Raw genomic sequence first — 11,140 nt, forward strand, 5'->3', positions numbered from 1 at the left:
TCAGGTGATCCACCCACCTTGGCCTCCCAAAGTGCTGGGATTACAGGCATGGATTACACTGCACCTGGCCTAGTCAACCAGTTCTTGGTATCAGAAACGCCATGTTGAGTGAGACAGCTCTCCCCCTTTTGGAACCAATGGAGTGGGAATTGGGAGAGATAGTAAAGAGTCAGCTACTTTTAGAGAGAGCACCCAGTGAAGACAGAGTCACAGAAGCTAGCTAGGGCTGGGTGCTTGAGGTGGGTGGTCAGAGAGCACCCCTCAGTGGGGTGGCATTTGAGCTAATCTAAGAGTGATAGTAATTCTTGATGGAGTTTTCAGTGGGTAGTTAGGATGACAAATAACAGTTGTGATATATGTGAAAGTGTACTTCAAGGGCAGTTACCTCCACACCCAGGAGTTACTCTCTCACCTGAGAAGCCCTTGCTCTAGGGCCACCTTCCATGCCCCACAACTGACCACTGTCAGGGCCCATAACCTTCATTGCACATCTTCCTGTGTGGACTTTCAAGACCTGATTTGGGGTCAGGGATCCAGTATTGCACATCTTATCTCCAGCAGCTTACAAGTAAAATTGCTTGTAAGTTACTGTTTAATGAACATGAGATGTTATTCCTGCTTGAGCAGTTCAAAAAGCTGGTTGAAGAAATGAACTCTTATCATCCCACTCATCTGCTCCCCTTGGGTTCTGGTTGTCCTGCTAATGAGGACACATGTTCTCTGAGGCTCTCAGAGTAGACTTTCTGCAGGAATTGAGAAAGGTAGTTGTCCTCCCCAGGTTCCCAGCATTCTTCCTCTCTGCAGCCCTGCTACCTTCCCTGCATATGGTTCTGTGCCAAATAGGGCCAACAGTCTTTGCGCAGGTGCACGCTGCAGGACTCGACTGGAGTGGGACCCAAAAATGCAGGCTGGGTCAAAGCTCCCCACAGCGAGGGCCCATCTGAGCATACCAGCAAGATACAGACTCCACAATCAAAGGTTTAAACCTAGAGGAAGAGTCACATTATCACTGCCCTGCCAGCCTGGTTGTGGTACTGCCAGAGAAACAAAGCAGGACATGAGTTCTGTATGTGGAGCAGGGACTTAAGATCAAGGATGATTTTGTAAAGCAAAAAGAATGAAATAGAACATTCTGGGTAAAATGAACAGCTTTAACATGGCAGTTACTTCCCAGTACTCATTTTCAGTTTGCGGACAATCATTCAGTCCTAGACAGTTTTACTGTCCTTCCTTCCTGAGGTTTGAAATAACTAAACCCTACACTTTCTGACAAGGTTTTAGAATATCTCCCAATTCATAATTACTCTTTGATGCAGAGTAGTAATGTTTTTCTAAACTCTTGTCAGTTCACTCAAAAACAGAATTGAGGACTTAATGTCCCACATTGGTGCTTATCTTGAAAATACTGCTGAAAATCAGAAATTCACATTGCCAGCAGGCTTTGGGATTTTTGTTTTTGGTTTTGTTTAAGTGATTTTAAAAGTTTATTTCCTTATAGTAGCTTCCCCCACTGTGCAAGTGTTTCATTAATTGTTCATTCCTAGGAAGAAGAAATAGAATTTCTCTACAATGAGAGCACAGTTAGAAAAAGCCCCAACATTACGGACCAGTGGATCCTGTCCTTCATGCAGTCTCTCATTGGCTTCTTTGAGACTGAAATGGCAGGTGAGTCTCTCTTGGTCTGTCCTCCCAGAACTACTATCTTTGTAACTGCCCTTTTGGTATGTATCTGTCTATAAACACAGTGGAAATATTGAGAGATACAGAAAATTAAATAATTACTTCCTTTCACCTCTCAAATGTAGTTTTGTTAAGGCTTGTTCATTGTTGGGATGTCTTTGTTTCAAGGCCCTGGGGAATTCTGACCTGGCTTGGTGGCTCACACCTGTAATCCCCAACATTTTGGGAGGCCGAGGCAGGTAGATCACCTGAGGTTAGCGAGTTCCAGACTAGCCTGGCAAACATTGGTGAAACCCTGTCTCTACTAAAAAGATATTAAAGAAAAAATTAGCTTGCCATGGAGGTGGGCACGTGTAATTCCAGCTACTCAGGAGGCTGAGGCAGGAGAATCGCTTGAACCTGGGACACAGAGGCTGCAGTGAGTTGAGATTGCACCACTGCCTGGGTGACAAGAGTGAAACTCCATCTTTTGGGGGGGGGGGGGGGAAGCAGCAGCAGCCCTGGGGAATTCTGTCATTAGAGGTGTCTTGGCGAGCTCAACCCTCCACAGAAGACCTTTGGAGCTTGACAGCTGTGGGTTCAAAGCCCAGCTCTACCACTTGTTCCCAATCCAGAGAGTTGCCTGAAGTCTGACCATCAGTTTCTTTCTTTCTTTTTTTTTTTTTTTTTTTTTTTTAATTTTTATGGGTACATAGATGTATATATTTATGGGGTATATGAGATATTTTTAGACAGGCATACAATGTGTGATAATCACATCAGGGTAAATGTGGTATCCATCACCTCAATCATTTATTGTATCTTTGGGTTGCAAACATCCCAGTTATACCCTTTTAGTTGTTTTTAAATGTTGACTGCAATCACCCCATTGTGCCATCAGATGCTACTCATTCATTCTGTCTTGACCTTCGGTGTCTTTACCTGGAAAATGCCTAGCAGTGTTTGTAAGGCTTAAGTAGAGACGATTTACATAAAGTAGCTGGCAGATAATAGGTACTCAATAAATAATACTTGTTATTATTACATTTATAACTTATTTTTAGTTCTATTTTTATTACTGAATTGTCCGCATCTTTTCCAGAAAAATTAGAGAAGTCAGAAGAACAATAATGAAATGGACATTTTGCTATATTTCTCTTAACTAACAACAGTAAGTTTGTTAGGTAATTTTAGAGAGATTCAAGACTACATTATGTTGAGTTCCTCAGGGCTTCAGATAGTTAGAACTATAGGTCCAAGTGAGACATCTGGGACACCTCAGACAATCAGTTAAAGTGGGCAGGCAGAGGCCCTGGGTCACAGTGAGGACGAAAGAGGGCAAGGCAAATCCATCCTCACAGGACCCTGCAGATCCTGCTGCTGTTGGGCAGAGCAGCGGCCAGTACTGCCCCATATAGCACAAAAAGACTGTTAACCAGTCACCCTAAAGGATTTGACCACCTTGTTAAACATGTAGAAGTATCATGACAGTCCAGCTGTTGCTCAGATGGACATGGATGAAGATGGAAGTGAGTGTGAGGCTGATTCCTGCCCTGAGGAGGGCAGCACTGGGAATCCAGCACCCTCTGCCCAGATTCCTCACAACTGTGTCTGCTTTTCCCTCCTGAGTGGTAGGAGTGGGTGGGAAATGTGGGGATTGTTGCTTGGAGCCGCTGCCATAACCTGGTGAAGCTGGGTCTGGAGAGTGTGCACCCTGACTGGAGCCTCATCTGCCTGGAAACTAGAGATCAGCAGCCACGTCGTGTGGGTCATATTTAAGTCCCAGCTCTGCCAGCCTGTCATCTTCATGCCCTCCACTCCCTCAGCAGCACCGTGGGTGTGAGAGGACCTGGCTCCCAGGGTGGCGGTGTCCTGGGTAGTGGCTGCTGTTGCTGCCGCTGCCCCCATATGTTGTAAATTCATTCATTGCATGTGGGGTTCATTTACTCACTCAAAGTTGAAACCAGAACATAGAAAACCTTAGCTTCCTGGAAGGTAAAAAGTGACGTGAACCCTAGAAATCATTTAGACAGAGCTCAGTCACTGAAATCACCGGTCGAGGAAAGTGTGACCAGCTAACGACTCTGGCCTGGGGCTCAGCCCACTGGCACCCGAGTTCTGGTCTTTGTAAACAGCAGCAGAGAGCAGCTCTGCCCGTAGCAATTTCTCATCTCTTTAGCTTAGACCAGCAGCCTCATTAAAACTCCCTGGATTATTTTCATTATCATAAACTGTGTTTGTTTCTAAGTGTTGCTCTTTTGGTGCTTGTTTTTATGCAACAGAATATTAATTTAAAGGGGAGGTGAATGAGAATCCTTAAAATAAGCCTTGCCTCAGACACGACTGGCTGAACACCCTTTCTTTCCTGCCTGACCTCTGAGTTTCTCAGGGAACCCTTCAAATCCTCCTGATTCCTCAAGACTTTCACTACCTCTTTTGCTGTTTTTACTCGACTGTTTTAATACTTAGAAAGCAAGTTATATTTTATTCGTATCATATGCCAGTTTCTCAAGTGCAGCGTTATGGACAGTTTGGGCCAAATTATCCTCTGTGGTGGGGCTGTGCTGTGCATTATAAGATGTTGAGCACCATCTCTGGGGTCTACCCATTAGATTCCAGTAGCACCACGCTACCCGCCAAGTTGTGGCAAGCAAACTGTTTCTTAAAACATTGACACATGTTCCCCGCAGGGCAAAATTGCTTTTGTTTGAGAATCACTGGCCTATACTGTGCCTTTTAGCACCTGATTTGAGCTTTTTCTTTGTCCTTTAGTTGCAGTACAATGTACTACAATAGAAAGGAGTTGGGCATTGTTGATGCTGTCAAATTGCACAACTCCCTGTAAACGGTATTTGCTACACTTGTGTAGTGGGCAGCCTTGGACCTTGATCCACACATATTGGAGTTTTTGGCTTTTTTCACTGACCAGTGGGAATTCAGATGTGGCTCATAGGATGGTTTTTGTGTGCATCTCGAAATACCTTGACTGCCATGTAGCACATCCTCAGCAAATGGTAGTTACATGATTGCTCCATTTTGGTTCTTAGTAAGTGGGGGCCCTTGGGTAGAAGAGGCTGCACGTTCTTTGTTGTATCCAGCCCTTTCCCCACCCCAGGTGCCTGTTACTCCCTTGCTGCCTGATTGACTTGTCTTACTTTTAGCTTATAGGCTTTACACTGTGGTGCCTCGCCTTGTCAAGTTTGTAGATATTCTCACCAATTGGTATGTTAGAATGAACCGCAGAAGATTAAAGGTAAGTGCAGACCGCCGTTGAGAAAAGCAAAATGCACATGAAGTTTGAGAGTAGAAGAAATATGAGAATAGCCCAAAGGGAAAGGAACATTTTCAGATGCTCTCAGTTTTTGAAGCTATGCTTTTCTTCTCCTTTTACCTTGCATTTTAACTATATTTGTCATTTGAGGCATAGGGATCTGTAAGTTCTAAAAGTCATTTTGCATGTTTTTTTCGCAACACAATTACGTACATATATTGGAGGGAGAATGTCAGGGCACAAGCAGGACTAAACTGAGCAGACCTCTTCACATTCTAAATAAAATCATGCAAATATTTTATAAAAATATTGGCAGGTAGGGCTTTAATATTGAGAGAGATACCGCCTTCCTTTTACCACAAGGGAGTCGGTTATTTGGCTGTGGACAAAACTCCTGTGTAGCTGTTGGGGGTTTAGGATGAGCACAGCATAGGTCCTGGTCTCAGGACTTAAGCAAAGTACATAAATAACAATGATGTATAACAGGGAGAGCGAAGTCGCTTTACCGTAGGCCCAGAAAAGGCTCCCACCACCCATTAGTCGTGTCTTTTTTGAGACAGACTTTCACTTTTGTCACCCTGGCTGGAGTACAATGGCAGGATCTTGACTCACTGCAACCTCTGCCTCCTGGGTTTAAGTGATTCTCCTGCCTCAGCCTCCCTGTGAGCTGAGATTACAAGTGTGTGCCACCACGCCTAGCTAATTTTTTATTTTTAGTAGAGACAGGTTTCACCATGTTGGCTAGGCTGGCCTTGAACTCCTGACTTTATGTGATCCACCTACCTCAGCCTCTCAAAGCACTGGTATTACAGGCATGAGCCGCCGCACGCAGCCAGTCATGGCTTAAAATGCATTAATAATAAAACCCTGCAACACAACTATAATTTCGTTTTTGTGCAGGTGTATCTTACACACACATATCTAGAACATATGCTAAGATGTTTACAGTAGTTATCTCTGGATAACTTATTCATGGTTGAAATTTTTTCATTATCTTCGTTTTTCCTGCAATGAATTAGTTTTTTTTAATATACAGTATATACTTTTTTAACATAAAATATCTTGTATAAAGGCACTTTAAGTTTTCAGTTAGCAGCTTTCTGTCTGTTGTGGGTAGATCCATTCTGCCCTCAGCCTTTTGGTCCTACAGTTAGGCTTTACTTTCCTATCCGCTCGCCTCAGGTGGGGTTAGAGGGACAGCAGCTGCACATCCTGGCCAGGCTTCCTGCACTGCCTTGCAGGGCCACCCTAGACAGCCTGTGGTGGTGGCCCTTTCTTATTACTCTGCCTCATGTCCTGTGTGCTGCATGCTGTTTGAGGGTTGCCTCTTTTTAATCAACTTCTTTTTTTTTATGATAAACACTTATTTTAGCAGTTTATGTTTCCTTTTTATTCATTAGGGTGAAAATGGGATGGAAGATTGTGTCATGGCCCTAGAAACCTTGTTTAGTGTTCTGCTCTCTCTTTGCAGACTTATGGTAAGATGGTTGGCTTCTCTCTAGTACCCTTTGGCCTGTGTGCTGCCTTCGGTACCCACTTGCTGCAGCGTCCTCCTCTTATATCTGTTCTCTTTTATTCCACCAAAAACAGAAATAGACGTTTTATAACAGCTTATAGCTGTAGTTTCTTTTCAGAAATCTTATTATCTTATACATGTTAAGTAAGGACTAAGAAACACTAGATTTTTTCTTACAATCTCTGTTAGTATAGTGTATGTCAGAGCCCTTGGCTCGAGAAGGAGGATCTACAGTTTGAAGTAAGACATACCTCGTCTTAATATATGGATTGGCATCATTGCAAATAATGGGGAAGTTCTTTAGCTAATACCTGTCCTAGCAAATATATCGTAAAAAATACTTTGACTTAGCATTGAGAGGAAAACTTTCAAGTAATTGATATATGTTCCTCTTAGTTCAAATATTAGTTAAATAATAATAAAGTGGAAAGTTTCCAACTTGCTTTTTATCCTGTTTCTGCTACTCTGTATATTATAAGGCTCCTATTTATTCCTTAACTGAAGGAAAATCTGCTTTGTACAAGGTCCTGTGCCCGATCCTCTCCATGCCTGATCTAACCACCTTCATCCCGTGAGGCAGGGGGTGTTTTCCCAGTTTACAGATGAGGTTTCTGAGGTTTGGGACAGTCAGTCCTCTGTGCATATTGATTTGGCCGATATATCATTAGGTGCTCCTGTTTCTGTTTTAGACATCCTTCAGAATTCTGGAGATGCTTTGGGCTTTTCTGGCTACAGTCCTGCAGCTATGCTTCAGGGCCGTGAGGCCATTTCTCATTCATAGGGCATGTTTTATAACCTCATGCCCATTTCGGTGCATATTACTGTGTTGCTAACATGTTTAGTTGTTTCTCAGTAAAAATGAGGTCAGTTGTTGGTGACTGCATATGACTGACATGATGTCCTGTGTCTTCATACAGGCTCCCTACACGCCTTTTCTCACCGAATTGATGTACCAGAATCTAAAGGTGCTGATTGACCCTGTTTCTGTTCAAGACAAGGACACACTCAGCATCCACTACCTCATGCTGCCCCGTGTTCGGTAGGAATCAAATAGAAATAAGCCTCACCTTTGCCAAGGAGGGAGCGTTGCTCAAGCATGTGCGGGAGAGGAGGCATTTCCCTGTTCCAGCTCCCTCTGTGCCCTGCCTCCCACCCTAGCCGCCAGCTGACATGAACCCCTCGTCAGGCTGCACGATGGGGCCCACATTGGTACATGGTAACAGGGATGCTTGGTATGGAACCCCGTTGTAGAGCTGCAGCATGTGGGGTGTGGGCATGCCCCATGGGGGCCCCTTGGGGAGGTGCCGGGTGCTGAGGCAGGCTCAGGCTGCTGCCTCTTTCTCTGTCCCCCAGGCGGGCACTGCACTGCCCTTCCCCCGGCGCCTCATCAGGAGGGCCTGGCCACACTTCTGTAGCCTGACCCTCTTCCTCACGTAAGCATGCCTAATGTCTTGAATTTTCCTTTTAAATCTAATCTCTTTCATATTCCTCCTCTACCACTCAGAGAAGAATTGATTGATAAGAAAACAGAGAGTGCAATATCTCGGATGCAGTCTGTGATCGAGCTTGGACGAGTGATCAGAGACCGCAAAACTATTCCCATAAAGGTTTGAAATTCTACTTCTATTTTACATGGCACCGACCTAAATATTTAAGTCTTTGGGGTGTTTTCTTAATATAGAGAGCTTCCAGCAATGGCCTTTTTTCTTTTCTGCAGTGAGGGTGTGAATGACTTAGTACTAGTCCAGCCTGACTAGTCTAGAGCTTGAGGTTCAAATAAACATTTAATATTCATTTTTCTGCAGTTTAGGAGACTGGCTGCTGAGTGACCTTTCCCCTCCCTTTTCCTCCTAGTATCCTTTGAAAGAAATTGTGGTTATCCATCAAGATCCAGAAGCTCTTAAAGATATCAAGTCTTTGGAGAAGTATGTCATTGAGGTAAGATGGATAATTTGTCTGTTTTGAGTACAAATAGACCTCCCTTGAGAACATTATTTTGATGAATAATCTTCAATAAAGTACATATGGACTGTATAATTTATTTTTATTAGTATATTCGTAAAAAATTTAACAATCCATCATATTTTACACTGTGCTTGGAATCAGCACAAATTTGATATAATTCTTTTTTTTTTTTTTTTTTTTTTTTAGCGGGGTTTTTATTCTTTTTCCCCAGGCTGGGGTTGAAGGGAGCGGATTTGGCTCCCTTGCACTCCCGCCTCCTGGGTTCAGGCAATTCTGCCTCAGCCTCCTGAGTAGCTGGGATTACAGGCACGCACCACCATGCCCAGCTGATTTTTTGTATTTTAGTAGAGACGGGGTTTCACCATGTTGACCAGGATGGTCTCGATCTCTTGACCTCGTGATCCACCCGCCTCGGCCTCCCAAAGTGCTGGGATTACAGGCTTGAGCCACCGCGCCCGGCCCCCTGATATAATTCTTGATATAAAAATATTTCAAGATCAATGAAGTTTTTAACCTGTCACCTATCATCTTCATTTGCGTCTCTTCTGTGTTGAAGTGTTTTTCTTTTTTTTTCTTTTTTGTGAGAGTCTCACTCTGTCACCGAGGCTGGAGTGCAGTGGTGCATTACCACAACCTCCACCTCCTAAGTCCAAGCAATTCTCCTGCCTCAGCCTCCCGAGTATCTGGGACTGCAGGCTCTGCCACCGCACCCGTCTAACGTTTGTATTTTTAGTAGAGGCGGAGTTTCACCATGTTGGCCAGTCTGGTCTTAAAACTCCTGATCTCAACTAATTTGCTCGCCTTGGCCTCCCAAAGTGCTGGGATTACAGGCATGAGCCCCACTTCGCCTGGCCTTCTGAAGTACTTTTTTATAACTACCAAAGAAACTTTGTTTCTCCAAATTATGCAAGTGACAAGTGCACTTGTGTTGGTTATAAATAATCAAGGCACTAGCATAGTGAGCCTCTTTCCACTCCATCTCTCCTGGAGTCTCAGTTCCTCACTGCTTCATAATTTATATAATTACTCTCCTGTTGTTTGAAATTTAGGTTTCTGATTACAAACAAAAGCTATGTATGTACATATATGCATATATCACTGTATGGATATTCAGTACATAACCAGAAGTGGAGTTTTGGGGTCAAAGTTTATAGTGTCAGTTGGCTTTCTAAACCTCTTTATTCCATGATTTTTTAAAAACAAATATGTTTTACCTCATCTTCTTTGTGATGCTAGAAAATAAAAATTTTTTAAATTTCATTTATTCTTTTCGCTGGTAATACTTAAAATCATTATTGTAGAAAATATTAATTTCTATATTTGGTTTTCAGTCGCTTGAGAATTCCAGAGAACTGTTAGAAACTGAAAATTAGACTGTAAATTCTGAAAATGGTACCTGTGGTTATGCATAAAATAGAAACTTTTTTTGTTTTTCTTGAGATGGGATCTCATTCTGTCACCCAGGCTGGAATGCAGTGATATAATCTTGGCTCACTACAGCCTCCATCGCCTGGGCTCGGGCAGTCCTCCCCCCTGTCTCCCAGATAGCTGAGATTAGGCATAGTAGTACAGGCTTTTGTACAGATGGGGTTTGACCATGTTACCCGGTCCAGTCTCTAACTCCTGAGCTCAAGCAGTCCTTCCACCTCGGCCTCCTGAAGTGCTAGGATTACAGATGTGCACCACCGTGCCCAGCTGAAAACATTTTAAATAAATTACTTCAGTCACTTAAAATGAGGTTAACTAATGTAGCTAAATATAATGGCAAAACTAAACATTCCATATTATTTGCTTCAAACTGTTGTTCTCAATGAGATCTCATTTTCTCATCTACTGTGCCATCACCATCCCTGCTGCATCACTAATCCTCAGTAGCATGACTGAAGCATGAAGTCTTCTGTTTAACTGATTCTTCTGCTTGGTTGATAGTTAACTTTGTGGTACTCTGAAATTGCTTGCACAAAGGTTACCTCTGAGGGATGAAGTTTATATTTCTGGTTCTGGAGTCCTTTTTCTGTTATGCTCAACTGTCTTGATAGATCTTCATAAGAAGCATTTTTTCTTAGCATACAAGTCACTGGTTATTAAGCATATTTATAGAATTGTACAACCATCACCACAGTTTTAGAACATTTTCATCATCCCAGAAAGAAACCCAGGATTCATTAGCATTCACACACCATTTTCCCCTCGATTCCTGACCACTTCCCGGCATCCATGAACCTATTTGCTATCTCTGGGTTTGCCTTCTCTGGACATTTCATATTAATGGAATCGTACAATTTGTAATTTTTATGTCTGGCATATTTCAGCTAGCATAATGTTTTACATTAATTTATGTTGTAGCATGTATGAGTGCTCAGTCCTTCATATTGCTAAATATTTCATTGCATGTGTCTGCGGTATTATTTTATCCATTCATTGTTGATGGACATTTGAACTGTTCTTACTTTCTGGCTGATGGGAATAATGTTGCTGTGGACATATGTTTTTATGTGAACATATGTTTTCATTTTTCATTTTTGTTTCCTCTTGTGCACTAACCGTAGGAATTGAATGTTCGAAAAGTTACATTGTCTACAGATAAAAACAAGTATGGCATTCGGCTAAGGGCAGAACCAGATCACATGGTCCTGGGGAAGCGTCTGAAGGGAGCGTTTAAGGCAGTGATGACGTCCATCAAGCAGCTGAGCAGTGAGGAGCTGGAGCAGTTCCAGAAGACTGGTAGG

At 42.9% G+C, this 11,140-nt stretch overlaps 1 protein-coding gene across 17 annotated transcripts in view; it reads left to right on the plus strand.

The window, feature by feature from the left end:
- The window catches only part of IARS1 (isoleucyl-tRNA synthetase 1), a 73,007-nt gene that overhangs the window by 34,582 nt on the left and 27,285 nt on the right, over positions 1-11,140 (plus strand). For 15 of the 17 annotated variants that reach the window (XR_004263563.1, XR_004263562.1, XR_004263561.1 and 12 more), the window contains exons 20-26: positions 1,545-1,665; positions 4,821-4,912; positions 6,331-6,408; positions 7,364-7,485; positions 7,951-8,053; positions 8,301-8,384; positions 10,961-11,135. Coding sequence is in view for 14 of the 17 variants with exons in the window: in XM_032260497.1 (XP_032116388.1) it covers positions 1,545-1,665; positions 4,821-4,912; positions 6,331-6,408; positions 7,364-7,485; positions 7,951-8,053; positions 8,301-8,384; positions 10,961-11,135 (775 nt within the window). In the remaining 3 variants the exon portion in view is untranslated. The remainder of the gene's footprint in view (positions 1-1,544; positions 1,666-4,820; positions 4,913-6,330; positions 6,409-7,363; positions 7,486-7,950; positions 8,054-8,300; positions 8,385-10,960; positions 11,136-11,140) is intronic. The other 2 variants (XM_032260500.1, XM_032260499.1) reach the window with 2 other exon arrangements.

Source organism: Sapajus apella, unplaced genomic scaffold (genome assembly GCF_009761245.1).
Source record: "Sapajus apella isolate SASKATOON/1434 unplaced genomic scaffold, GSC_monkey_1.0 scaffold118, whole genome shotgun sequence".
In the NCBI taxonomy this organism is placed as follows: Eukaryota; Metazoa; Chordata; class Mammalia; order Primates; family Cebidae; genus Sapajus; species Sapajus apella.